This window comes from Penicillium arizonense, assembly GCF_001773325.1.
Source record: "Penicillium arizonense strain CBS 141311 chromosome Unknown PENARI_contig049, whole genome shotgun sequence".
NCBI classification, from domain to species: Eukaryota; Fungi; Ascomycota; class Eurotiomycetes; order Eurotiales; family Aspergillaceae; genus Penicillium; species Penicillium arizonense.
Genome location: NW_019173326.1, coordinates 1 through 27,949, shown reverse-complemented (window position 1 = coordinate 27,949; position 27,949 = coordinate 1). Strand labels below are relative to the sequence as shown.

The following is a 27,949-nucleotide window of genomic DNA, read 5'->3' as shown; positions in this document are numbered from 1 at the left end:
CCATCGTCTCATTCCAACATTGGCCCCTTCTCCACTTTCATCTGCGTTTAACAGAACGTCGTAATAGCGTATATGTGGTGGATTGTCACTCGTCGGCTGACTAGATGGGTTCAATTCATCACCTTAGTCGAGCCATGAGAATTGGATTGACCACAAGATTCCAGGTAGGAATTTGGTATTGTACCAAAGAAAAGCTCTCATTCATGTTCATACTGTAAACCTCATTAGCGAAATGAAATATAAAGATATCATTTCTATCACTTAATAAGCGTACTTCATTCGCTCTTTGCAATCTCGATGACTTCAACTGTTTCCTCTTCCAGATGGGCGCAGGTGGTCGAGTCGGGCTTAATAAAACGAATAAAAACGGAACTATGACCATCTACCACTCCAGATGTGTCAAGGCAGAAGGTGGATCCCTGACTGCCGGTCTCTTGTGTTGAACAGAATGGCTTCCATCACTCACACTTGCCCAAATCTTAGGTGTAGTCCATCGCACAGTGTCTCCATCAGAGTCATCCAGTTCCGGTCTGTAATGCTTATCTGAGCTTTTGTCAATATCAATAAGGAAAGGGTTGGAGGCCGAGCTGGGTATCTCGTACAAATCATACAAAGCCCAAGGGCTGGCCATGTTGTCTCCTTCTGAAGCGTAACAGAAAATGTCTGATTTGACCAGACTCAGACGTTAGAGGGAGGAGACTTATCTTTAGCTGATTAGCAAGCATTCTTCTCTTACATATGCTTGCCGTACCTGAGCTTCTCTGGGAGCCTTTCGCAATGGGCCCGTGAGAAATTTAGGGCGCTTATCGATCTACTTGTAAAAGTGAATCCGGCTAATTGGATAGTACAGTTATATCAATGACAACGAGTGAGCCCGATGGTGTATAAGTCTAAGCTCCTAGGAGATATGCTCCTCATCTTCTCAAGAGAAAGCGTGATAGATCCCGTCTCCACTTTTACCGTATTGTTGGTCGTTCCTAGGATCACCAGACACAGAGGGTAAAAAGTCCGTGAATGATAAAGACCGTCAGCCCATTATCAATTCCCCGCTCTAACATTCCAATCGGCAAGTAGCAAAGTTTTGTTCGCAGTTGTCTCTTGGTCAATTATAATCTTGAAAGTCCCTGGGATATTCGTCTCCCACCACCCACAGGTTCTATCGTAGAATATGTGTTGAAGCGCCTAGGCCGTCAGAGATATATTTTTCGTGGTGGACGCAACGGGTGCTAATATAGATACGAGGTTTTGGACTTAGGTTAGGCTAGACTTCGGGTACAGGAAGGCTGCCTACATATTTAAGGAAAGCCGCAACGATGCGCCCATATTGGTAGCCACCGCTCTACAGCCCATTAAAACCTTGTCCTCTAGCCTTAGCCCACCGCCCCCCGGGAATCCCATTTTCCCGTCGGCCGGTAAAACGGTCTGAATCTCGAACGGCCCGACCAAGCGTTGAGGCACTTCAACCTAGACGTCGGTCAGGAATACGGTGCAGGCACATGATCAACTGTACTTGATATGCCGCAGAAATCAAGTCTAGAGAAACAGCCTTGGAACACAACCACGAGGAAATCTATTATACCCTAGGAGCGCCTACTAAGATCGTATCAAAATATAAATATATCCTCGGGAATAAATGCATAATTTCAGTCTTGCATCGCAACATAAATGACAGCCTCCACATTGCTTCTAAAGGATATGGGAAAGCACTAGAGTCGACGATACATCCATTGACACCAACCGGCGAATTTCACATAGCGTTTAATGGCTCTTGCCATTCTTGTAGGTGCCAGAGTGCTGGGCCTTCTTGCACCAGCCATAGTGGTTACCGTTGTCGCCCTCGGACTCAACGTCGCAGGTAGGGGTCGGGCTGGCGGCCGAGCTGGCGGAGGCGGACGAAGGCTGGGAGGTAGTCGAAGAAGCATGGCTAGTCGAGGGAGTGGACGTGACCGGGGTGGTCGAGTAGGTAGAGAGTGAGGTAGGGAGAGTGTGAGGGTTCTCACCCTCCTGGACAGGGAAGGCGAGGACAGAGCCGATAATGGCCAGAGTGGCGAGGAAGTACTTCATCTTGACGGAGGCTGTTTTACTTGCAACGGTATAGCAATTGAGAGTTAAGCAAACGAGATTGGTGGCTGATCAGGTCGTCTGGAGGAAGAGATGGATATTTATAGCTGTCGATGCTTAAGGAATTCGGAGCAGACGCATCCGCTTCGTTGCGATGGATAATGAGAGGCGATGCTGGAAAACCGTTGTCATAGCGCATTGCGATCGACCAACGCGACTAAATGCGGGTCTCGGTCGCGCTACAAGTGGCAGAAACGTGAATTGTGGGGCGGAATCGGGCTATTGTTGACGCAAGGTGATCCACATATTATCCTTAATTCTATACGGGTGTTGATCCCTTCCACGTTCCTGTCACGAATGCTTCCAAAATAGACTTTGTCCGCGGCATAGCCGATGGTGTGATTGGCGCGAATGCCGCTATCCCGGACTACGAAGCGGGACAGGGACACAATACACCCCTGTCTATCCTAAAGCCAATATCCCGTGTGTCTGAGCCATTGTGGACTGTCGAGCTTGGTTGGACGCCATCTGGACCCCCGTGGCGTAGGTCGGCCCTTTCAGACGTCTAAAAGCTTCTGTCGATCCAGGTACACCTGGACGCTCTATGCGGACGCTACACTCCCACGGACAAGAGCCGTCAGGTCATAGGTCTGTCAACTGGCGTCTCGTACGATTTCAAGGCCCGTGTAGTAAGTCTCGGAACTAATGACGCATGATGTATCATGGCACCGTTTATAAATTGGTGCTACTACAGTACATAACGAGCATAACTTACGTATGTGCCCCTTTACGGAAGCAGCAACTGAACTGTGTCTAACAGATGGATTACGGGCTTGCATTTGTTGGTGAATATTCTGAGTAAGGGACTTCTTAACGCTTGTAGTTACATGATCCAATGTCTGAATGTACCATCACGAACAGACATTAACAAGGCCCATTCGTAGGGCAAGTGGCTTCATATTGGGACGTGGAGTTTGAAGAATACCTGGGCAATAGACTGCCGGTGAAGGATTCTTTGGATACTGCCCCTTCCGAAACCAATGCTCATTCATTTGTTCTAAGTGAACACGAAAAGGGACAGTTTGAGTGCTTTGCTCATAGTGGCCTAGTCTCAAATTGGTGGTGCTTTCCTCCATATCCACCTAGACGTACGGAAAGGTTCTCGTTCCGGATAACCTTACACCCAAAGGAACCCTCGTCAAGGATGTTGTTTCATACGCCAAGAGAATATTCATTGTGTTGGTCGAATACAATGCTGCGGATCTCCATGCTGAGATATTTAATGGGACATTGCGGAGCTGGGCGAAGGAGTGTGGCGCGTTACGACGTGGGCCTCAATACCGATGGAAGAATTGTAGCCTTGGTCACCCCCAAGATAGAGCTGTTCCACAGGCATACCGCAAGTATGGTCCCGTCCTATGACCCATGTCCCGAAAACAAATGGTACACGGGATATGTACTTTGGACATGAAGTTGTCCTATAAAAATGACACCATTATTATAAATGAAGAAGGGATGAACAACAAAAGAAAATAATTGATAAGAATCCTGGTTTGTTCGACACTCGAGAACATCCTAAAGATACTCGATGGTTTTGTTTCTGTTGGCTCTACCCTTTGCCTTTAGGTCAGGCCGGCTTTTGGCTGCGGGCTTTATATAGCAACGAATCACATTGTACACATCTTCTAGAAATGAGGTATTCCGTACAAATTTAATAAATTAACTATCTGCTCTAGTGGTGGTGAAATAATTAATTTAGTATGGTGGGTGGAAACGCACTTTATACGTTATAGGAATAGCTTCATAAATTAAGCAAGCAGTAGTTAGATTATGCATACTTCTTAGGTGCTAACGCTCAGATCACATGGTCAAGGCTCACAGAGCAGATATAATTAAGGCCTCAGGTCATATAAATTACGCTAACCGTATATAGTAAGGCGTAGGGTGCTTTTAAAGATCCCCAACTTTGAACTACGCGACCATGAAATCAACATGCCTCGAGGAAAAAAACTGTGCAACCTCGTATATGTCAATTAGACACTATTATCAATTTGGATGCTAAGCGGATTTATAGTGTACAATCTGACATACCTCTTTCAACTATCTACTATTCTCTATGTCAAGAAGCGAATCGAATAGGGAACATGTCTCGTCCTCGATGAGGCGCGTCTCGAGATCTTATTCAAGAAGATCGAGATCACATTGATGAGCCATAATGTGAGGTTCTCATATTAAACACCGTGAACTGCTTGAAGAGGGTTGAGTGGTTGAATTCCGGGTTCAAAGGACTTCACTTTGGCATATCTACAATGAATTGGGTATATACAAATGGAGGCAATGTTGTCACCCAGCCTTAATGAATCTCGTGCTGCTATATGGCTCGGATAGGCACCTGCATATCAACACTATACCCTCGGGGATTGGACAGGCGTACGCTGCACTGATGAGTATACGATTGAGCGAAGTTGGGCATTGAGCCTCTCTGGACATTTACTTGACCTTCTGAAAAATCCGTGATCGCGATGTCTCCACTTGAGGTTGGAAGTGCGTCAATGAAATGATTTGGGCTGGTTTTGGTGAATAATCACGCACTGTCCTAGACTCTCTTGGGGGTGATTTGGAGGTAGGCTGTCCACAAAGGTGTCAGTGCAAATATTATTTATAATTTTTGTAGTGATATGCTGCCTGAGCTCATGGCTGAGGCTTGTATCTTTATACAAAATAATGCGTCGGTTCATAAGGCACAGCGCGTGCAAAAGGTACTGTAGCCTGTTGCTATTCAGGTTATGCATTGGCCTCCATATTAGCCTAGTCCCAATCCAATTGCGAACCGTGGTCAATCCCCAAACGCAAGATATATCTCCTATATCCTGTTCGAAAACGACACCACAGAGAAAATGCCGATTGGTTGATGCTGCGAAGGAGGCTTAGGAAAACATTAGGTCCGATATTCTTGTTCGGCTTTCTCAAACTATGTCTAATGGCTGTGATCAAAGTTAATCGGCTTTTCCATAGCGAGGGTATGTATGTTTGGTAAGATCTTACGGAGGACCGGTTAACGATTGGTCTACAGAATATTAGTACTGTATTGTTTTCAGTTAATTCGGCAGAATCTGCTCTTGCAAGGGCTTTTAAATTAGGGGTCCATTGGGCGGCAGCGGTAGGACCTTTCGCTGCGTTGATGGTGCTCCACATCCACAAAGTCTGATATTGTTGATCATGATGTCCCGTGGCATAAGATTTAGTTGCATCATCCAAATAAAATGTGACTGGCGAGATGTTGATTCTCACCCACAACACTTCTGTTCTTGAAGTCAACTTAATTTTCCCATACTTTTGTCTGATGGTTCCACCACTGCCCTTCACTTACATATTTATATCTGATTTTCGCCCCCAGCAGCCTGGTAGTATTCCTCTTCTATGACAACTACTAGCTCTTGTTTTCATTTGGAAGGACTCGTTTTCTCCATCGCACAAGTTCCCCATTTCCACTTCAATTCTTATACCCTTCAATTTGGCTGTCTCCCCGCCGGTTGAGTTGATATTTTGACGCATCTACGTCGATAAGAGTCATACTTTGGGAGCTTCGATTCCCTCTTACCCGGCGCAAATTACCACCTCCAAGATTACCCATCCGTGTGGCTAACCATGCCGGATAAGATGGCGGACAGTGTTGGTAATAGGCTTGCAAAATTCCTGCGTATCAAGAAGCCCTATCGCGACCCTCTTGGGCCAACGCAGACCAGGTCACACGAGGAGAGTCGACGTTCTCTGTTGGCACCACCGATACCGTCTCCTATCTTGAACCAGAACCTACCACCGGAGAGTGGCTTCAGGAACATGCTCCATCCGTTCGCGATGTAGTCATGTATTTCTTGGATACCTTGCCTTTCTGGCGCTGGATCACAAGGTACAACTGGCAGTGGTTTTGGGGTGACATGGTTGCTGGTATGTCCTTTGATGGCCACTTTAGAAAGGCTCTATATGTTGATTCTAGCGCAGGCATTACTGTTGGAGGCGTTGTGGTTCCGCAGAGCATGTCATACGCGAAACTGGCCGAGTTACCTGTGCAATTCGGTCTGTACTCATCATTCATGGGGGTGTTGATTTACTGGGTTTTTGCCACCTCCAAGGACATCACAATTGGGGTAAGTTCATTGCCCTACTAGACATGACGGAGACGGAACTAATTTAGCGTCCTATCTCTCAGCCCGTCGCAGTCATGTCTACCTTGGTCGGTGGGGTCGTAAAGGAGGTCATAACTGAGAATCCAGATGTCCCACCAAACATAGTAGCTTCTGCACTAGCCATTGTTGCAGGCGGGATTGTTGCAGCCTTGGGATTTCTCCGACTTGGTTTTATCGTTGATTTCATCCCCCTTCCGGCTATTTCGGCGTTTATGACTGGGTCAGCAATCAATATCATTGCTGGACAAACTTCCAAGTTGCTCGGAGAAACAGCAGACTTCAGCACACATGGATCAACCTATAAAATCATCATCAATACCCTCAAATATCTCCCCACCTCGACAATCGACTCTTCGCTAGGCTTCACATCGCTGGCGATGCTGTACTTAATCCGCTTTGGCTGCAATTATGGGGCCAATAAGATGCCTCGCCGTGCTAAGCTATTCTTTTTCTTATCCACTCTGCGCACTGTGTTTGTGATCCTCTTCTACATCATGGTCAGTGCCGCAGTAAACGTGCATCGAAAATCTGACCCTATGTTTGATATCATTGAGGATGTCCCGCGAGGTGGGTACTTCTGACATGCCATCTTCCTTATCTGAAAGATAAGGATACGACATAATAAGTTCTGATGATCTGTGCAGGTTTCCAAAATGCGGGAGTGCCTGTCATCAACGCCAAAATCGTCAGGTTGTTTGCAGCCCGGCTTCCTGCTTCGGTGATGGTTCTCCTGATAGAACACATTGCCATTTCCAAGTCCTTTGGTCGGGTCAATAACTATACCATCGACCCTTCGCAAGAAATGATCGCCATTGGAGCCACCAATTTGCTTGGGCCCTTCCTAGGCGCCTACCCAGCGACGGGGTCGTTTTCTAGGACTACCATTAAATCAAAAGCAGGAGTTCGGACCCCGTTTGCTGGTGTAATCACAGCCATTATTGTCTTGCTGTCGATCTATTGCTTAACAGAGCTCTTCTTTTATATTCCTGAGGCTGCACTTGCTGGTGTGATCATCCATGCCGTTGGTGATTTAATTACGCCCCCCGACACTGTTTACCAGTTCTGGCGTGTTTCACCACCTGACGCCATCGTCTTTTTTATTGGGGTGCTTGTTACCGTCTTCACATCCATTGAAATTGGTGTCTACTGCACCATCTGCATCTCTCTTGCTGTCTTTTTGTTCCGTGCGGCAAAGGCTCGCGGCCAGTTTCTGGGCAGAGTGACCATTCACTCAGTGGTAGGTGATCACCTGGTGGATGGTAATGGGAAATATGACTCTGGATTGCATACCCCATCGGAAGGTACACCGCACTACAACCGGTCTATCTTTCTGCCCACTAGCCACACCGATGGTTCGAATCCAGACATCAAGGTGGAACAGCCTCATCCGGGTATTTTTATCTACCGATTCTCCGAAGGATTCAACTATCCGAATGCCAATCTCTACTCAGACTATCTTGTCCAGACCATCTTTCAGAATACTCGTCGGACAAACCCCTTATCCTACTCAAAGCGTGGGGACCGACCGTGGAATAATCCTGGCCCGCGTCGGGGTAAGCAGGAGGAAGACCGTTCGCATTTGCCGACCCTGAGGGCTATCATTCTTGACTTCTCATCTGTAAACCATGTCGATGTCACCTCTATCCAGAACTTGATTGATGTTCGCAACCAGTTGGATCTCTACGCGTCACCTGACTCAGCGCAGTGGCATTTTGCCCATATCAATAACCGCTGGACCAAGCGTGCACTTTCTGCTGCAGGGTTCGGCTACCCAACTCCCACTTCAGAAGATGGATTTCATCGATGGAAGCCCATCTTTAGCGTTGCTGAGATTGAAGGCAGCTCTTCTGCTGCCGCCCATGCCGAGATCGTGAACAATGAACAAGAATGTAGACGGCACCAGCGTCACGACAAAATCAACGACGCTGAGGATGGAATCAATTTGCAGTCCAACATTACAGAGTTCGAAGTGTTGAAAGGCGAGAATTCATCTGGTGGCAGCAGTACTTCAAGGGGCAAGGTGCTGCCCGTCCTCACGGACAGCAAGGCCTATCGGACTCGGTCAAGAGTGGCATTGGTGCAGGGCCTCAATCGACCTTTCTTCCATATTGACCTTACGAGTGCTTTGCAGAGTGCAGTGGCAAATTCGGATATCCCTGGGTCTCTCAAGCCTGAAGCGGATTAGAACTAGAGTGGTTAAATGAACACAACAAATGAAGCAGTTCTGAACAATCAATTTTGAGGTCCCATACAGGCCAGTAGTGTCAAGTATCTCTTGGGAGACGCGGAATATGGGAAACGACTTCTCTTTAGTGGAGAACGTGCTCGTATCGGTGTCAGTCATCTAGGATATAGTAAGTTCACCACTGCTTATCATATCATAGATAAGCTCGAGTGTAGATCCAGCCAGATTCGGTGCCATAGTTTATTGCGCCACTAGCAGTTATCAATGAAGATCCCATGGGGATGTGAAGATAACGTGGACGTGGAACAATGAGGTAGCAGGTAAAGCAAGGACAGGTAATATACGCAGGCCCTGGTTCTGGACCTCTTCCAGTTTTTGCAGTATAAGGCAGAAATCTTAACGCATGATGGGTCAAGTTCGGGGACACACACCTGAAACCAACGCCTATACGAGTCATTGGTCATCAAGACTGCGCTAGCCACTATCTCAATTTCTTATGGGTCGAGAACCCGCTCTCGGGGCGAGATACAGAGCCTAGTATTGCCGTGGATTCCGAGGTTCAAGAACGGCAGCTATCATGACAGACGAAGCTTTGAGGTAAAGTCACCAAATTTGGTTTCCAAGCAAGGACTTGTGCCACTGCGGCGGCTTTTCCGAACATGGCCACACCCGATCACACGAGAGAGGAACAACGACTGAAGTCACCTTAGCCTTTAGTGTTCTCCTTGCTCTTACGCTGCAGATATCAATAAGCGTGAGTTTTGTCAACCACCTTCATGGGTTAAAATATATACAACATTTCACAACTCAATATTTGCGAAAGTCAACAACACGTTTTGCGGTTCCTTTTTCTTCAAATTATAAAAGCTCATACACCGCATCAGAATACACGTAGTATATTACTATAGAATCAAAGTACCTGTAGTTGCACAGTATACTTCATATAGAGTAAATAGTCAGTCTAACTGGGCTAGCGGAGATCCCACTAGAACGCGTCTCCGCGTGTGGACGTGCTTTGTCCCAGAACAACGTCCGAATCTAGGCCAAAAGTTACTAAAAGCACCAAGGTGCTCCAAAGTAAGCGATCGATCAAGACAAAGCTTGACATACTAATATAATGTTACTGTATAGATGACATCTCCACTTGCTACAATATTCGACTCTCCTAATACCAGGAAGAATAAACGCGATTATGAGGCGCTTAATAACTATGGCCTCCTTGCAGAGGATTTTTCAATTGCAGTTCCGCCCCCTCGAAAGAAGACATCAGTCCGGCCCACCCCTAAATCCCCGCCTCCTCCAATCTCAGCCTCTCCCACGGCTCCTAGCAATGTTTCTAGGAGCTTATCGAACCTTGACACGAATATACAGCCCTCGCAATCAATATCTCAAGTCGAGTGCGAGGTCGAGAGGGTCGGAATCAAGCAGCATGATGAGACTAGGTTGAAAGAGCGGAGCTGGGTATGGAAATACTATCATACAACACCTGAAACTGGTACTCAGAGATTAGGGAATAAGGAGCGGCTCGAGCTTAAGCACCTATGTATTGTATCGCCATCTACCTGTCGCTTCTTTCGGTTTGCATCCAAGCTACGATCTTCAACCACGGCGTTGAAACAGCACCTGCAGCAAACACACAAGCTCTTTCCGGATGGCCGTCTAGAGAGCCAGGGACCGTTAAGCTCGTGGATTTCTAAGGAAAAGGAGGTCTCCTTCGAAGAAGCTGCCGCCTTCAACTGGATTATATCGACCTATCAGCGGTTTGACCGGCGGTTAAGTAGAAAGAAAACCGCACCAACCCGCGATTACGGGCGATTTGGGGTCAACCCACTACCCCCTGGTTTCTAGAACGAAATTCAAGTGACCAAAGAAGAATTGTAGAATAACAAACGATATTAATGAATTAAGACAGGTGGATTTAGGTGAAAGAGAAGACGCGCTCTTGATCGCTCCTAAATTATCTAGAGAAAATCCCAAAGTTTAGTAAAAAAGTTAAATGCGTTGTGACAGTAAATGCGCACCACCTTTACTTTTATAGTCAATATATATATCTAATACCAGATAATATGTTATCGACGACTCCTGCCACCATCGCCAACCGCGACACTTGGGATAGTTTAAAGACTGGTAAGATGCAATCTCAAACTCAGGTTCTACATGATGTAGCCAAGTTTCTTAAAATTTTCTTGAAATAATATATGGATATCACCAGGAATTATTGTGCTGATCCTTGCAAACCAAAACAGTTCTAGATAACAGTATTTCATTAATATGAATCAGCAAGTTTATGCGGCTTGGCATGGCCTAACTAAGTCAGTTATGCAAAACGGTTTTTCTGCGGTTGGCTGCGGTCTAACCATGCGGGTTTGCGGTGCGGTGCGGTTTGAATTTTGCCTAACCACATTTAGTGCGGTTGGTGGGTGCTTGGTTAGGCTTCGCCTAACCAAGCACCGACTGTGTCGAGGTCTAGGCTGGATCCACAGGAGAGGAGCTTACTAAGAAGCAAGCCCCTGAGTTTTAGTACGTATGTAACAGACGGATGGAGAGACTTAGAGGAGACAGCTGTTTAGTGATAATCCATTGCTAACTTACCGATTCACCGATCGTTGACATAAACTTTTGTTCGCCGTGCCTTCCAAATACCGAGCCAAGATGTTTAGTAAGCTTTGACATCGCACTAAAAGTCAAAACAACGACTCAAGATACGGCAATGAGGCACGTGTCGTACCACAACGCCGCTGCTCGCTTTCGAGATGGACGGTTCCGATGGGACTAAGAAAGCCTATTCGGACGGTGAATGTCATTGAGTGGCTGTGATTGGCCAAGGTAATATCGTGCTCTCGTTGGGGCTTAGTCTTCAGGGGTCGGTGGTTGGCACTTCCAAATTTGGGAGTGGGAAGATGAAGATTGTTATTTCGGAAATACCCACTCTCTTGAAAGCGTAATAATCCTGAGGACTGAAACTGAGCAGCATACTGCAACGCAATGGCCGGATGCAATGGCCGGATGCAATGGCCGGATCCAGTTGATTTCCTGTCTCTTTGCTCAATTTATTTGTTATGATCGGTTTGGTCGTTTGCTTCGCTTTTCATATGTTCTCGTCCTTTAGTAGAAATAATCAACGCCAAACTCAGCAAGGGGTAGGGGCAGAATTTTTTGACCGGGGGGAGGGGGCTTTGGGCGGAAAGGGACAAGTGACCAGAAGAGTAACTTGCATGACACCTACTTTATTACTTTGCAGTCTTTCCTCTCTTCGTTCCTCAACTACGGCTCATCATGCTTTGCCCTCAGTGATTTGGGCCAATCAGATTGTGGTTGTATCATAATGATGATGATGAATTCATTTGCCCGTAATTGTTTGTATCAACTCGCTGGCCCAGAATGGGGCACATACATCATTCCTGTTCCGGTGGAAGGTTCCGCTTTGGTTTCATGACTTCATATATGTATGTTATTCAGGTGTACAGGCTCCCGGTCCCGGTCTGATCCTCGTGCGAGAGCGCGCGACGCTGGCGCTGTGTCATGCAGATCAACCACCCAGGATTTCCGCCGCGGATCATAGGCCCAACTTGGAGGTTTTGCATGCTAATCGTTAAAGGGCGTAGCCGTATGTAATAAGCGCGCATATGGCGGACCCAGGGACCGGAATAGTGACTGCAGGTCCAGGCCTGAGGTAAAACATCTGGATCCCGGGCCACACTTTCGCCTCAATTAGGTAGGGTTGGGGTGGGTGGAAATGAAAAGCGGCCCCCACCGCAATCACAAATAAACTCTACGAGTCGCGTGGCCAATCACGATCAGCGGAACATTGTCGCCGACTACCCGTGGGTCGATCCCGACGAGAACTACTGACCGGGAACTTTCGAAAGGGAGTTTCATTCGAGAATAGCTGATGAGGATAGTCGTGGATCATGGTGCTCGAGCCTTTTCCACGCGCCGGGTTAGCATTAGCTATTCTCCTACGTAGAGGTACCACACATCTACTATGTTCACGTACATAATGTAATTTTGTCTCGCTCATCTCCCCCCACCCCAAGGGACACCCCTCATCGTGATCCCAACCACCGCTGAAACACCCGAACGGCCCGCGCACGGAGCAAGAGACCCTTTTCAAAGACTAGGCTGCGGTAAATCCGTGTTCGCGTGGGCAAATCGTCACTGTTCCCACGGCCAGGGTTAATCTCCGGAAATAAACATAAATGAAAAAAAGCTTTGGAACGGGCTGTCTCAGCATTGCTGTGCGCGCATACCCTATAATTTATACCTATGCTACATTCTACTCTTTATTCGTACAACTAAATCCCAGTCCCCAGCTAGCATGGCTTGTCGACGATCATCTTCGCGAGAACCCGACTATAAACCCTGGTGTCCATCCCCAGTACCGGGGCGCCTTGCTAGTTCTTTGTTTCACTCTATACACGACATTTTCCTCCCCCACCCCGCTTCCATCATGGATCCGGTCAATTTGCTCCACGCGGCCCCCAAGCCATATACCGACTCATGCGGCGAACGCTCGCCTCCCGTCGAAGTGCCCAGGTGCACACTGCCTTCAATCTCGACCCTGCTCGAGAATGCTGATCGCCACGCAGCCAGTGAGTGTATCGATAACCTATTCCCATAGTCACAACCGTTTAACCCCCGAAAGAGCGGCAACGCCTCAGCCCCTTGTCGCACTGCGGCACCCACTACGACGCCATCCGCCTCCCGCCCATGCCGCCGCGGCGGCCAGGCTCCGGCTCCGGTCACGGCAGCTCGCCGTTGCAGCAACTGAGCAAACCCATACTCGCCGCGTTGCATCCGCACCGCACCCCCGTCCCCACCAGCTCGGCCACGCACCTGTCCTCCTGGCCGTACGCCTCGCCTGCACCAAGGGTGTCCTACACATCGCCGGTCGACGCACCAAAGCAAGGCAATCTGTACTACGCTCGCCGGCCCGCAACAGCAAATCTCCAGCCGCGAACGCCCGCCCTTATCTCCCCCGTCACCCCGGCTTGGCAACAGCACCACCACCACTATTTCCCGCCGTCCAGCTCTGCACCCTACCAGCAGAACCATAACCGCTATGTCTGCCGCACTTGCCACAAAGTTTTATTGCGCCCGTCTTCCCTGCGCATCCACACCCGCACCCACACCGGCGAGAAGCCGTTCCGCTGCACCCATTCCGGCTGCGGCCAGGCCTTCTCTGTGCGCAGCAATATGAAGCGCCATGAACGGGGCTGTCGCTCTGGTCGGCCGGCCATTCCTGCTACTCTTGTGGCGTAATGGCGATCGGCACTGTGTGGTGAGATCTCCACTGCGCTGAACTTTTGAAATATTACTACTGCATGGAGCCATTTGGGCAAAGAGGTGACCCGGTGGAACTCAACCTATGTCATGATAGCGGACGCCCTTTGGCTTCGGACAGAGCTTGGACAATTTGTTCGGATCCACCCGGAAATTGACGCCTTCGGCTTACCGAAGACGAATGGTCGATTATTTAACAAGTAGCGAAGGTACTAAAGCCTTTTAGGATCACACCAACTCCGTGTCAAAATATTGTTCGACAATTGTTGAGAATCTACCAATTTACTGGGGTCTGGATGATCTGCTTGACGATGTTCGAAAGGCAGAAGCTGATTTTGAAGGTGTGGACACCGAGATCCGACATGTGGTTGAAAGAGGTAACCGAAAGATGAATAAGTTTGCAAGGAAGATGGACGACAACCTTTTTTACTTTGTGGCTTCCGTGCTAGACCCGCGCATTGAGTCATCTTTGATTGGATCGCAGAATAGTGAGCAAGATGCGGAGCTGATCATCTCTCAAGTGCGGGAGTTCTTAAAAAAGGAGTATCCTCACGAGCCGTCCATCTCGTGTGAAGTTGATCGCCCACCAGGAATGCCGGAGACCATGTGGAGGACGCTGCGAAAAATACGGCCATCACGGCGGACGCTTTTATCCGACGTTGATAGCTATATCTAGACTCACCACCAGTGAGTTGGTCCCACCATGATGATGATGATGATGAATTCATTTGCCCGATGTAGCTCACTCTAAATATATGCTGCTATGCGGGAGTGCTGTCAGGCCTGCCGACAGCTGGAAAGTGGTTGCCAGCCCACTGGGCAACTGTGTCAGGAAAATTTCAAGGCGAGTTCCTGATCGGTCGTCCTTGAACGTAAAATATACAAATTAAACAAAAGAAATGCACGGATGTAAACAGGATAGACACAAAAGAAAGCCAAAATGAACGTCATTTACCCCTCCCTGGTCGCGGGTGGGGCCAGGGTCCCGCTCACTAGGCACGCGCACCATTCCCACGCCGACCTCTCAAACTGTCCAATCTGTCGGCTGCCGCTCGCGCGCTCGCTTGGATCAAGTGGACCTGGCAACTGCACTCCTACTGGGCGCCATACTAACTGTCCTAGGAGATCATTATCTCCGCTCCTTTGTCATCCTCTTCCTCCACGCCTAAAGCCGTTGGATCGACTGCCTGAAACTGGCCTAGGAGAACGGTCTTGACCTTGAATTCGGCCACAATTGTGCGAGCCTCCGGTCGCGTCAGGAATTCGCCTCGACGGAGAGCGATTCCCTGGTCGGAGAGAGAGCACTTCTCATCCAGTCTCGCTCGTCTTGGTGCAACGGGCACTCAAGCAGGATGTGGGTTACTGTTTGGTTGCCAAGGTTGTATCCTCCATCCCTTGTCAAAACCTGTGTTTCTAATGACAAGATCGCAGTCAATACAGCAGGGGGCTATCGTCTGCCATAGGGGAACGAACTGTCACGGGCTATGCGTATGACGATGTTTACCGGCTTACTCGTCTGGTGCCTCAAGCATCAAGACGCTTAGCGGTTTGTGCTGGTTTTCAGAGTCACTGATTCCAAAATGCTCGGTATACGTCGGCAAAATCGTTTCGGTCTACCTAGACTGGCCTCATCAGTGGAACACCAGCTAAAATATACCCGGATACCTTATCCTTATTCACGGTGTACACGTCCTGGTATTTCCACAACGCCAACCACGCGCAGTCTAAAGCGTATTTTGAACGGAGATATGTCTTATCTGGAAGGCAAGCCCATCTCTTCAGCTTTCTCACGATCCGTCAACTTCAAAGATAATCGAGCTGATAAGCTTCTCATCATACGTTTCAAGGTTTTTCCGGTTCATTGATGATCTCAAACCACCGTTGACTACCGTTGACGAATGCTTGATTAAAACCACGGGTAGGTTTCTAAGGTTCAACGGATTGCATACCTCATCTTTGGACATGCTGACTTCGGCATTCTGTCTTAACTCAACTCAACAGTTGGCATGCTAATATAAATGCGGAGCCACGGTGGCCCTTCATGGTTCACATGCCGGGTATTCAATGTTGAATGTCGAGTTTACCGGATATGACCTAGCTAGTCAACCGTAAAGATCTTCAACATCACCGTTCGGTCTTTCGTAAGGTCTGGTGAGTCGTGGATGCAAACCAGTTTATTGTCACCTTTTCGATAATCAAGTCTGACCTTTCCCTCATGCAATCATAAATGAGGATGTCACTGTCTTTGCTCACCACAGTCAACGATTTCAGGGAGAATGTCTCAGAGAAAAGCTCGGGCGCCGTATAAATAACAGGCGCACGACCCAGAGACACAAAAAACCAATAATTCATTCGGCTGCAGTGCTCCAAATGCAACAATGAGTAATCACACCGATGCGGGATCCTGCGTGCTGTGGATGGGATTGGGAAATTGTCGGGAGACTCGGCAGGGCTCTGCTACTTGCGTATCCTGGCTGATGTGCTCCTCTCCAAGCTGCTCTAGCCAGGGACCATTGGTGTTCTGTGGGTTCAGGAAGGGGCAAGTCTGAAGAAATTAGGCCCATGTGTTGTGATACAAGGCTGGTGCAGATCAGAACGTGACTAATCGGCATTCCGTCCAATCCGTTCTAGCAGCCGCAGAATTTGTACCAGCTGCGCCGATCGGTATCGTTGCGTGCTTTGTCACTAGATTCCTTATCGCCCGACTGCATCCGGCCTGAATCATGATCATGTCGGTGGCTGCCTTTACGCTCGGCAATGTTTTCGCCCCCGTCGCGCCGGCCAACCAAACATACTGGGTCTTGATGTTTGTTTGTTGTTGGTGATCCCGTGGGGATGGACATGTCATTCCCTGCGGCCACTTTGATGCTATCAAACTCTGTGGAAAATAAGCATCAAGACATCGCGGCGTCATTAGTAATTACCATTGTCACCTAGAATATTTCGCTGAGTCTGGGCTTCGCAGGCACAGCGGAGGCACATATTAAGAATGCAGGCCTTACACTGTGGGATACCTTGAAGGGCTAACGGGGGAGGGGGGCCACTATACTTTTCCACCGGGCTCCGTGATCTGGGTATAGTGCTGAGTGTGATATTTACACTGAAATATTACGGGGAGGAAAGGAGGCCCAAGCAGGTTGAGGAAGAGAAGTGGTCTGATGAGGCATTCACAGACGAGCCATTCTCCGACGAGTGATTGCAAGCTCGCTCAATCGTATCGTAGAACTCGCATTTTGAGTGTTGGTCATCATAATCCATAATCCCCTTTGCCTAGCGAAAAAGCCACTCCGTTAAAAGTGCCACAAACTTAGAATTCTGACACATCGAGCACAGAAACATTCACCGCAAAGTCCTTGCATGATGGCTCCTACAAAGACATCCAACCTTGGGAACCTATCAAATGCCACACCCGAGCAAGCTTCTGCATTTAGATATGCTAAACCAGAATGCAAACATGATGTTAATCCAAGCCTCCCAAGCCTCACATGCCCTTGAATTCCGCTGGAGCTAGTTAAGCTTCTCCGACTAGGTCAAGGTCTGTGGAATGCACAGCCTAGTGGCTGGGGTACAGTGGCCCGTGGCCCAACTCCTGGTGGGGCCACTTTGGTGTGTCTTTTTGGNGGGGGGGGTGCTTGAGGGGCTTTGCGGTATCCAATGCTGCGTATTATTATTGCAGAGTCGATAGTCTTCGATCTACGCGGTGTTTGTTTTCTGGGTGGTTCTAACAATTGATTTACCCAACGTGCGACCTTCGCCCTTGGAAAACAAAAGAGCTTGTATGGTCTTGTCGGCGTCATATACTCATACTTGTCTTCGGCGGAACCTCCTGGTTGGACGAGCCAACGATCATCCCCGCCAGCAATGTCCGAACGATCCTCTTCTGTTTCCAGCCACGTGGCTTAAGACAGTGCCCGCTGGGCCCCTGAGCCACATTTCCTGGCCCATATTGAAGGTACGGGTGCAGACGAGACTCCTGTCTTTTGTGGGTTTCGGCCCTCTGTCCTCCAGAGTTGTTTGCCCAATTTTGGTGGATGCGAGGGCCAGACGTCACCGACTCGCAAATGCAGTCGTATCTGCGGGTTAAATTGGAATTTTACTGCATTTTAGGTTGCTTGCATAACAGAATTGATTTCTGGGCCTTTCCGTAAATTTCCATGGAAGAATGAACAATTTTCCTGGAGGCAGAAGGATGTCCAAGGAGATGGATGGCAAATGACTCCCACTCCAGTCGTAGCTGAAAGGGGCTATCTCGTCATCTACACTATAGGATCCAAGTGGTTAGAGATACGACGGGAGAAGGTGAGTGGACTTCTCACTCATCTTGTTCACAAAATTTCGTATGGTTTTTCTGCACCTCTGCGTATTTGACCCTCGTTATCAGATCAGAATCAGAGAATTGTACTGCATTCTACTGTGACTTTTTGCACGATTAGTATCGGAATTGAACTGCTCCTATTGGAAACCTAGTCCCACGGAGCATCCCGACCTTGACTGGCCGAGAGGTTGTCTGAGCAACATGAAAGTCTCTGCACTAGCCTAGCGATCTTGTGAAGACTACGATGCCCTGAGATAGAACCACTAGATCATCGTCCTTCTCACCCCGGATTGCTTGACCTTCCATTTAAGTTACGAGTAAAATATACTTATACTCATTCCATAGAAACGAAACATAATGGTGCAGCAAATACATTTGTAGTTTCTGCATTTCGCAAACATGTAGGAATATCCGCAGATTCGAATCAGTGTGTTCTTGTTAGGAGAAATTCCTCCTTCCTACTCTTTCGCTGAACTACGGCGTGAGCCAATGTGCAACCTCACATATTATTTCTAGACATAGTTCTGTGTGCTTATTTCACAAGCGAGATGAAATGTAAACCTCCGTCATGGAGAGCTCTATACATTTATGGCAGATGTCACGTGAAATTATATCCACTCTTTGTATTTATTCTTGTCTTGCCGTACATTTTACAATACACCGTTCTTGACCCCCTCTTGCGACATCAGATGTTGGCATTACCTTACGACTACTGTATGAAACCGGATTTACTATTGATCCACTGCCTGATTAAGTAATAGATCGCACAATAAATAGCCAGGAAATATGGTAGTACAAATACAGAGTCATTGATATCTCCATTTGGTCGGATACTATCGTCGCGGCCTGATTTCTCGGTTTTTAGACAATTGTCGGGGTCCTCGACCCATTTGCGGGTTACGGCGAAGACTAATCCTATTTAGGAAAAGTCGCCTCTTTTATACACAAATGAGGGCCGATAAGGGCGGAGGGCGGAGGTGTCCCCACCCTCCAAATGTTTTTTTGAGTGGTCTATATGGGACTTGTCAAGGCCTACGCTGAGGCCACGTGGGAGGTTTGTAGGGAGCTTCGCAAATGCGTTTCATTGTCGCGCGCCAAGCGCACCAGCATCAGCAAGACATGTTGCCTTAACAGGCTATGATCGAAACTCCCGTTTGTAAGAGCTTTGCCGTGTGAAAGCTCGGTTTGTGATCTTGGCGAAATTCGCCAAGGCATGCACCAAAATACAAAAGCTTATTATGACCGACAGCCATGGGCGTAACCCGGTTCAAAGCTTAATCTCAAGATCATCAGCATTCGTCTTAAGAACGTGCTCCTATAACATCCATGATTAGCTGAAAATCCATATCATTTGGAAATAAACTTGGCACCTTGCTTGGCGCCAAGACTTAACACTCAGCGTTCGCAGAGCAACTATGCAGGTCGAGTGCGGGAACATGTGGCCCTCGTAGTCGCTGTTATTCGAGAGAAGAAACGGCTTGCGATCAGCACATGGGACGTTCCGTGCGTGATCTTGTAGTCGACCAGGCCTTGGCAAGGAGTCCGAGTCACCGAACATGTTAATATCTAAGCTCTTTTAACAGAAGGCTGCATCAAGACTTTCCTCTCTCTTTTTCTTTGCACTCTACGGCGTTCAACCTCTTTATCAATCTTTGACCTTCCCACTCAGCCTTTCTCGGGTGATTGCCGCCAAAATGATTCCCGCAGCCACCGCCAAGTACGACTGGATCCTTGCTCTTATCAGCATTGCTTTTGTGGTCAGTGCTTTCGGGAACGGAGCCAACGATGTCGCCAACTCCTACGCCACTTCGGTGGCTGCTCGCACTCTAAAAATGTATCAGGCCAGTTTACTCGCCACCTGCACCGAATTCGTTGGTGCTGTGGCTCTAGGAGAACGTGTTACGGATACTATCAAAGACGGCATTATTGACATCAACCGGTTCGAGGGCAACCCTGGAACTCTCATGCTCGCCATGGGTTGTGCTGAGTTTGGCAGTGCTGCGTGGCTAACCATGGCTAACTACATGGGCTGGCCGGTGTCAACCACGCAGACTATCGTCGGCGCTCTTGTTGGTGTTGGGCTTGCTGCGCAGGCTAGTATCCACTGGGAATGGACCGATGGTAGTGTGTCGCAGGTTGCTGCGTCCTGGGGTATTGCTCCTGCTATTGCTGCCGGTTTTGCTGCTATCGTTTTCGCCACTCTTAAATATTCGGTCCTTGAACGCCAGGACTCATTCAAGTGGGCCATGCGCCTGATCCCCGTCTACCTTGCTATGACCGGCGCTATCCTCGCCCTCTTCATCGTCATCGAAGCTCCTAGCGAACCCTTCGAGACATTCGGGGTCGGTAACGGCGTTGGAATCATTCTGGGCGTGTTTGCTGGCTGCTTGCTGGTGGCTGTCGTTTTCTTCTTGCCCTACTTCCATCGCCGTTTGGGCAAGGGTGATACCCGCGTCAAGTTCTACCACCTTCCTCTTGGCCCGTTATTGTTGAAGGATAACTGTCCGTTGTACTTCCCGGCCAAGAGCGATACCGTCGTCCTTAACTACTACGAGGATTCGTATGGACATGTGTGGGCCGGGCAGAAGGATGCACTGAAATCCCCGGAACCTCAGCACTCATCTCAATCCAAGGCTCTCGAAAGCACCAGCGATGTCGAGCATCACCCCGAGTCTGTTGAATCGACCCCCCATATTCAGCCCAAGAAGAAGCACGTCGAACCCGAAGAACGCTTCCTCGACCCTGTCCGAAACCTGCCCTGGTACAGCCCCCTCAAGATTTGGGGCTACATTAAGTACTGTCTTCTTCAGGGTGTGTCTCGCGATGTGGTTACACACGACTCCCAGCACCTCCGTGCTATTCACGCCCGAGCCCATAGATACGACGACCGTGTGGAGCATCTGTGGACCTACTGCCAGGTTGTCTCCGCCATGATGATGTCTATTGCCCACGGTTCTAACGATGTTGCTAATGCTGTTGGTCCCTGGGCCGCAACATACAGCACTTACCTTGCTGGTGAGGTTAGCACCGATGCTCCCACTCCAGTTTGGTTTTTGGTCATTGCCGGTCTCCTCTTAGGTGCTGGCTTCTGGTTTTACGGTTTTAAAATTACGCGCGCACTCGGCAATAAGATCACCCAAATGTCACCCACCCGTGGTTTCTCTATCGAGCTAGGTGCCGCCATTACCGTTCTTCTCGCCTCGCATTTTGGCCTGCCAGTCTCGACCACGCAGTGTCTGACTGGTGCTTCCATGGGTGTTGCCTTGATGAACTATGACCTGGGAGCTGTAAACTGGAGACAATTGGCTTTTATCTTCTTTGGCTGGGTTCTGACCTTGCCTTGTGCTGGTCTAATGAGTGGATTGTTGTGCTTGATGGCATTGAACTCTCCTCACCTCTAATAGATCTCCGACGTCTATAATATTTCAGTCTCCAACTTATTGATACCTGAAATGTCTTTCCTTTTTTTCAACGTGGAAGGAACGATATGTATATATAAGTTTTCGGACCGCAGATTGTAAGCCCACCCCTATTCCGTGTCTCTGGTGTTGAGGGAGAGAGGAGGTATTGGATGCAAAGGGAATGAATGGTTGGAGATTGGGAGGTTGGAATAACCCCAGAATGGAAGAGTACTTTACAACCTCAAACAGAACAACCAATTGTAATAAAAATTCAGTGCGGATCTGTCTCCCAAGGCAATGCCTGAATGTACGCTGTCAGGTAGTATTTTGCAGGAGTCCTCAGCGGTGGAACAAGGCACATTCCTCAACATCTGTACTCCACAAGCCAGTCCATCATACTGGGACAGCAGCTCGATGACGAAGCAGCCAAATGGAGGACCGTTTCTCCATTGGCATCTGTAGCAATAATACTGGAACCACATTTAACAAGAGCTTGCGCCTGTTGAATGGCGCTCTGAGAGATGGCATGGAGTAGAGGCGTCTTCTGAGCGTGATTTTTAGCATCGAGCTTGGCCTCATGAAGAAATAGTGTTCGAATGATGCTTTTTCTGCCATTCCCGGGAATGCTTGGATTTGTTGCAGCGTAGAAAAGTGCACTCCAACCTTTCCAGTACTGATTATTGTTTTTGAAGTTCGGATTGGCGCCAAGGCTTAATAGCAGGCGCACAGCGCGGGTGCATGAATGATCAGCTGCTACTTGAAGTGGCGTTCTGCCCATATTGTCTTGAGACTCCAATTGAACACCGGAGCCTATGAGGATGTTGATAATTCCGAGGGTAGCGTTCTTAGAAGCCGCGATGTGCACGAGGGTCATCCCAGTTCGGCGGTCCAAGATGTGTGTATCAGCCCCATGCTTCAAAAGCAATACCACTTTGGATTCCTGGTTTGAACGGACAGTGTCCCGTAACGGAGCATGTTTGTCAAACGCAACGGAATTGGCTATGGCGGCCGTGCTCTAGGAGCAACTTGGTGATCGCCACGTCGCTACGACCATTTGTCGCCAAAACCAAGGGTCTTCTAGATCGGGCATCGGCCACATCTGGCAAAGCCCCATTCTCTAGAAGCGCTTGTACAACACTGGTATGCTTGGTAGAAACTGCTTCCAGAAGAGCTGTCGACTGTGCGCGATTTGGCGATCGGAGGTTAACATTCGCACCCGCACGAAGCATATTCCGGACTACAAGTTCGTCCCCACGACTTGCGTACCATAAAAGGGCCGATCCACCATCCGAGCGTATATATGTTGGTAGACCTCATTGATCAAGAGATGGTAGAACTTTTGGCTCGTTCGGAGGAAGCTGAGAAGGTCTTTTGGCGAGTTCAAATGGCTTGAAATGAGCAAAATCATTTCCGGCGGAAGAGAGAGAAGAGACATCGCGAGAGCTTGGACAAATGGCTGACCTGTCACTCAATGGAATGAGTGAAGGAATTTCTCTAATCTTGCTTGAGCTAAACAAACCAAAAGCTGTTGGCCATTGTGTATCAGGCGATAGGAAAACTAAAGCAGAACAAAAATGAGAAAAGAATTCAGTCGATGCTTGTTATATATGTAACAAGAGCAACTAGGTGCAGCATCTGGTCCAACTAGGTGGTGTTGAGGTGTTGAGGTGTTGAAAAGGCGGCCGTAATAATCATTATCCCAATTGAACGCTTCTAATAACCCATTCCATCAAAGCCAAGACTCGATGTTCTATGAGGCCTTAGTGTCATGAAGCCCGGTTAGCATCTTGCTTTCTTATACAATGCCGAGGTAAAATCGAATTTTTCTGGATGTCTTTGAGTATTTGCAGGCAAAAGTGACACCTTTTCCGAATAGCGAGGCTGCCCAAAGACAAAGAATAATGGTTTTTTGATGACCTCTGATTTGATAACTGCTGGGCTTCTTAGGTGACGGCGTTGAACTGTTAATAAAGCCAACGTTGATCAGGGGCAGATTTGGGCTGTGTTTAAGCTTCTAATATATAGACAGCGAGTGAAGAAGTCAAGATCTGCTTAGCTGCTTTAAATTTGAGCTTCTTCTTTCTGTTGGGCTGGTCAGAGATCGTATTGAATTGCGGCCACAGAAAGCCCCACCTTCTCGTTAATGAAGGTTGAAGTGCTTCAACGGAAGCTCAAGTACTGTCTGGGAGATTTTGTGGCCGACAGTCACTCTCAATTGTACCCGTGGTTGGCTTCTTTTTCAGAGCGCCACTTGAATCAACTTTTTCCATGCTATAGCACCCCACTTTATGAATGAAATTTCTTTCTTATGCTTGCTTGCAGCCAACTCTTGTTCCCATCAACGGGATTTATGTTACCTGGTGGCACAGATACGATAAAAGCAACCCCAAATCCCAGATTATGATTGTATTCTTGGGCGGAAAGTAGGTTAAAACTTTACACCTTGCTGCAAAGCCAACGATAGGAACCAGAGTCCAATTCCCAGGGCAGCCAGTTGAGCTACCAAGAGCCAGGATCTGGTTCCTCGTCGATCGCCACCCACCCCGCGAGATTGCAACGCTACTATCACAGTTTGCTGGTACTCTGGGTCGCACGCAGACAGATATTCCATGGACCTCGAAATTTATAACTATTACTTCGCTCAGGCACATGGAAATTTGTTTGTAAAACTCTAGTCAAGTTAATATTCCAGCTGCTCTCTCACCCAAGAGACCCATCATCTGCTCAATTTTTCCAAAATGGCACGTCCAAGGCGTCAAAGTCGGCGCCAGAGACAAGGAAAATTCCATGTACAGGTCCCAAAGCTGCCGGAAGACCAAGCCTTGGCAGCCAAGGATGTTCCGCGCCGCGGCCAATCGTGTGAAGTGCGATCGCATCCAACTGCCTCTATGCAGTGGAATCAGAATGATACAGCGACCAACAAACAAGGCCAGCCTGAGACTAGCACTGTATTCACAGTAAGTCGGTATGTGGCCGGAGGCACTTCGACCAGATCTTCTTGGCTATCTCATCCTCTGAATAAGCGGTAAGAACTCACGACAAGTCTTCCCAATTTGGAAGTTGTTACTAACGCACTGCTCTCAGATTGATAAAACAATTGATTGAATGTTGCCGAGGGAAGATCGATACCATCTTCAGTAAGTTCAAGTTACAAATTTAGGAGCGCGCCGACTAATCTATGGGCTCGAACAACAGTCCTACAAGGTCTATACTCACTTCTCAGAGTTCCAATAACAAGCATCCCTTTCCGCGCACAAAATCTTATTCTCCAAGCCATACAGCGACATCTTGAATTCGATGCATTTCAATTCGTTCACAAATGGCTTTTAGAGGAGTCTCTTATGGTTGGGTGGACATGTCCAGAGGAACTGGAGCTACACAGTCTTTTCAAATTCTTGGTGAAACATCGGGACAAGATACAGTGTAGCTCTTGCCGTCAAGCCGCTAACACCATACAAAAATGGCAAAGATTGGTTTCTGGCATCCGCCACGCTGCTGTCCACCGTCTGTCACAGGATCGCGAATCTCTCCTCCAAATGAACCGCGTCGCCATTGAATTCTCTATCTGTATCGGTGGACATTCAAGTGTGGAGAAGCTTCGCCGTCTCTTGAAGTTTCTGGAAGATAGACTCCCAAAGTCAGAGCGCCGTCGAGCGCAGCCAAGACGAAATTTCAAACACCAAGCTTCTTTCCCAAGAATGCGACTCGAAGGTCTCAAAGACCGATTTCTGTTGCTGCCGAAACACACACAGAGAGTCCTTCACCGGATTGAGGCAATGTACAATTTGGAAGTGGAACGGTTCCTGCAAGCTGAATTCAGATGACATCTACTCACTGGTTCAAATTCTTGATGTCCAAATACGACGTTTTGTTGACGTGTATCTCGGGATAGACAGATGTGAAATGATTCGTTAAGTGGTCGAAAATACTGCGCTTGAATGCGGACCGATGGTTGGAATCTCATCGTCGGTCCAAGGGACAGTGGATCAAGGAGGTTTGAATTTGTGGCCCAGAGGAGAAATCAGAATGATCTGTTAGGGTCCAGCACAGCCAGCACCGCTTCCGTGCCGGCTTAAAAGAACACGGTCATCATCCTGGAGGTGGGATTATGTGCATCGTGTCTGTGCTACTAGTAAGCTGAGATACCGGCGAACAGAGCGTGCACTTTAGCAGCATTTCATCGGCTGGATCGCTACATTGCGATGGCCAAGGAACAGTGGCCAACTATCTTGATAAACTAGTCCTAGTGCATGTTCCTACGTCAAAGGCGGTGATCAGCGATGAAGCGTCAGCATGAGGAATATAAGCGTAGTTGTATATCGTTCCATGTATTCCGCAGAGGAAGTAGCAATCGCCCTTCTTTGGAATGACAATAATATAGAGGATGTCCCAAAGTCAAAGGACTCGAGCACGATGGTGGTGCCCTTGGAACAGGCCCTCCTACACATTTTCATCCTTGTCATGCAAAACCAGGAGGATTTCATCCGAGTGTTATGTGGCCCGGTAAGTACTGCGGACAGCGTATAAGGATTCACGATACTATGAGTGTTCCCGTAGGGAGACAGGACATGGTAGCAAGAGGGCTCTGGGAAAATGGAAATACGGCATTCTTGTTGGCTCAAGGTAATACGTCTGCTTGGATTTGATAGGATCAATGGTGGAAAGCAGGGTAATCTTTGGGGTGAACCGCTTAGTTTGGACGACCCATGGAATCGCCTGCTCGGTGAGAGAATGCGGTCGTTATGAAGGATTCAGGCCCAGGCTTCTGCCCCACTTGCTTTCTAGGTTGCTCGTGATTAAGCCCTACAGCCCAAAAGAGAAGCCCAGAGAATTGGGGCAGAATCACGACAGTCTCAACCTGCTCATGTACGGGGTATTGGAACAGACCAGCAGTGTACTAGAAAGATTCTCTCTCGCTACAGTCGTAATCAAGATGCGGAGGGTGATTGAGATAAAGTTTAGGGGCCGCAGGAGGGCCGGCCCACAACCTCAACCCATTTTCGGGAGCCAATCGGTTCCTCGGTTTTAGTGCAAAAACCGGAGATATTTTTACATAAGCTCATGTGGTCTGTCCATGACTGGCATAGTTTCTACAAGCTATCTGCTAGAGATATGGGACTGGCGATTGGATTGGGCTGATGAGGGGGTTGTGTCGGATTCAGAGAGAGTACAATCTCTACGGGAAAGCTTTATGCAGCACAGAAGACATAGCTTCTAGAACGATCTACAGACCAGATAGACAAGGAGCAGCTTGCCAGTTGACAGGAGAATTACTCTCCTGTGACAGGAACCAGGAAAGCATAACCACGATCGGGATTTAGCCTACCATTCTGTTGCCAGAATTCCGCGTGATATTCCAAATACCTCACCTGCCTGGACCGTACCTCGACCGTACCTTCTACGCAACAAAGTCCTTTTCCATCGGACACTGACGGGCGTCAAGTTTGGGCTTGTGGATCGTGTCTGGACCTTTGCCAATCCTTCATTTCTTCTCCGGGCCATAAATAGAACCTCCTTGATCTATTGTCCAGTGGGTCGTCGCTGGGATCTGCATTGCAGAACCGTACCAGCGTCTGTCTAAATTCGCGCATGGTGTTTGATTGGTCCGTCGGATGCTATTTGTATCCAGGGTTTCCTCAATGTGATAGTAGCGTTTAAATCTCGCGAGGTGGGTGGCGATCACGAGAACCTAGCTCGTGAGCCTTGGTAGCTGCAACAGTCCACATGGCTTGTCCTGGAGACTACGCTCAGTTTCCTATTGTATACTTTTCAATAGGGCCAAGACTTTTGATTATTGTCCCAAAAAGAAAGACAATCTTCAGCTGTGGTTGAGAGTACGTTCCTAGTGTCTGTGCCGCCGCATTGCAGAAATCATAATGAAGGCAGCCGCTGCAGGCAAGCACAGGAAAACACGCAGGAAACCAGCAATTGATTGGCATTCGAGAAGCGCGGGTACTAGACAATGGTGTAGAAGCAATAAAGTCTGGCCATTCCAACAACCTGATCTCGTTGCATACTTGGTTGTGATAATGCCGCAGCATTGGATAGTGGCCGCTCTACGTATCATGCCTGGTTTTGGTCCTTGGACATTGAAGCTCATACCGACCGCCCACCGCGATGCTTGGATGCAATAGGAAGAAAAAGCGTTTTGAAGCCTCTCTCGTCATTTGTAAGTTGTTCAGATGACATTGTCTTGGAAAGAGACGCGCTTTTTCTGATATCGTTCGTTCGGTAGGGACTGGGAAGAGACAAGCATCTTCTTGAGATCTTGCATCTCACGCTTGAGAACTTCGAAGTCAGTAGCAAGACTTTTCAGGGTTATTGAACGCCTGATGTCTTTGCTCTTTCTTACCCTGCATCCGTCTGTCAGCACATCTCTTGTTTTTAAAATCAGGTTGTAAAAAATTCAAATAAACATAAATGAGGCTGGATAGACAGCATGCAAGGAGTGTGTACTGACTTCATTCGCCCGGCAGATCTGAAATTACTTTGTTAGAAGATTGGAAGTCAAGGTGGC

At 48.2% G+C, this 27,949-nt stretch overlaps 9 protein-coding genes across 9 annotated transcripts; 4 read left to right on the top strand and 5 right to left on the bottom strand.

The window, feature by feature from the left end:
- Positions 1-1,758: 1,758 nt before the first annotated feature.
- PENARI_c049G11364 (uncharacterized protein) lies at positions 1,759-2,064 on the bottom strand (the record flags this gene model as incomplete). Its single annotated transcript, XM_022637362.1, has 1 exon — positions 1,759-2,064. The coding sequence occupies one exon, from the start codon at positions 2,062-2,064 to the stop codon at positions 1,759-1,761; it is 306 nt and encodes a 101-aa protein (XP_022482792.1).
- A 3,645-nt stretch (positions 2,065-5,709) lies between these two features.
- On the top strand, positions 5,710-8,433 carry PENARI_c049G02932 (SLC26/SulP family anion transporter; the record flags this gene model as incomplete). The annotated part of the gene is made up of 5 exons (XM_022637349.1): positions 5,710-5,737; positions 5,803-6,009; positions 6,064-6,209; positions 6,272-6,815; positions 6,893-8,433. The coding sequence occupies 5 exons, from the start codon at positions 5,710-5,712 to the stop codon at positions 8,431-8,433; spliced, it is 2,466 nt and encodes an 821-aa protein (XP_022482782.1).
- Positions 8,434-12,883: 4,450 nt separating this feature from the next.
- PENARI_c049G02412 (uncharacterized protein) lies at positions 12,884-14,392 on the top strand (the record flags this gene model as incomplete). Its single annotated transcript, XM_022637347.1, has 3 exons — positions 12,884-13,025; positions 13,079-13,686; positions 13,943-14,392. 3 exons carry the CDS (start codon positions 12,884-12,886, stop codon positions 14,390-14,392), a joined length of 1,200 nt encoding a protein of 399 aa, XP_022482790.1.
- Positions 14,393-14,834: 442 nt separating this feature from the next.
- Positions 14,835-15,680, bottom strand: PENARI_c049G05484 (uncharacterized protein; the record flags this gene model as incomplete). The annotated part of the gene is made up of 2 exons (XM_022637352.1): positions 14,835-15,002; positions 15,666-15,680. 2 exons carry the CDS (start codon positions 15,678-15,680, stop codon positions 14,835-14,837), a joined length of 183 nt encoding a protein of 60 aa, XP_022482784.1.
- Positions 15,681-16,343: 663 nt separating this feature from the next.
- Positions 16,344-16,698, bottom strand: PENARI_c049G12347 (uncharacterized protein; the record flags this gene model as incomplete). The annotated part of the gene is made up of 2 exons (XM_022637366.1): positions 16,344-16,594; positions 16,641-16,698. The coding sequence occupies 2 exons, from the start codon at positions 16,696-16,698 to the stop codon at positions 16,344-16,346; spliced, it is 309 nt and encodes a 102-aa protein (XP_022482799.1).
- A 2,600-nt stretch (positions 16,699-19,298) lies between these two features.
- PENARI_c049G04090 (uncharacterized protein) lies at positions 19,299-19,589 on the bottom strand (the record flags this gene model as incomplete). The annotated part of the gene is made up of 2 exons (XM_022637350.1): positions 19,299-19,346; positions 19,425-19,589. The coding sequence occupies 2 exons, from the start codon at positions 19,587-19,589 to the stop codon at positions 19,299-19,301; spliced, it is 213 nt and encodes a 70-aa protein (XP_022482781.1).
- Positions 19,590-19,725: 136 nt separating this feature from the next.
- Positions 19,726-21,432, top strand: PENARI_c049G07972 (inorganic phosphate transporter; the record flags this gene model as incomplete). Its single annotated transcript, XM_022637356.1, has 1 exon — positions 19,726-21,432. The coding sequence occupies one exon, from the start codon at positions 19,726-19,728 to the stop codon at positions 21,430-21,432; it is 1,707 nt and encodes a 568-aa protein (XP_022482791.1).
- Positions 21,433-21,796: 364 nt separating this feature from the next.
- On the bottom strand, positions 21,797-22,867 carry PENARI_c049G11049 (ankyrin repeat domain-containing protein; the record flags this gene model as incomplete). The annotated part of the gene is made up of 3 exons (XM_022637361.1): positions 21,797-22,372; positions 22,419-22,603; positions 22,699-22,867. The coding sequence occupies 3 exons, from the start codon at positions 22,865-22,867 to the stop codon at positions 21,797-21,799; spliced, it is 930 nt and encodes a 309-aa protein (XP_022482786.1).
- A 1,303-nt stretch (positions 22,868-24,170) lies between these two features.
- On the top strand, positions 24,171-25,935 carry PENARI_c049G00970 (uncharacterized protein; the record flags this gene model as incomplete). The annotated part of the gene is made up of 3 exons (XM_022637346.1): positions 24,171-24,457; positions 24,517-24,569; positions 25,814-25,935. Coding segments are annotated over 3 exons (462 nt in total), but the record flags the coding sequence as incomplete, so codon positions are not given.
- Between the last annotated feature and the right edge of the window lie 2,014 nt (positions 25,936-27,949).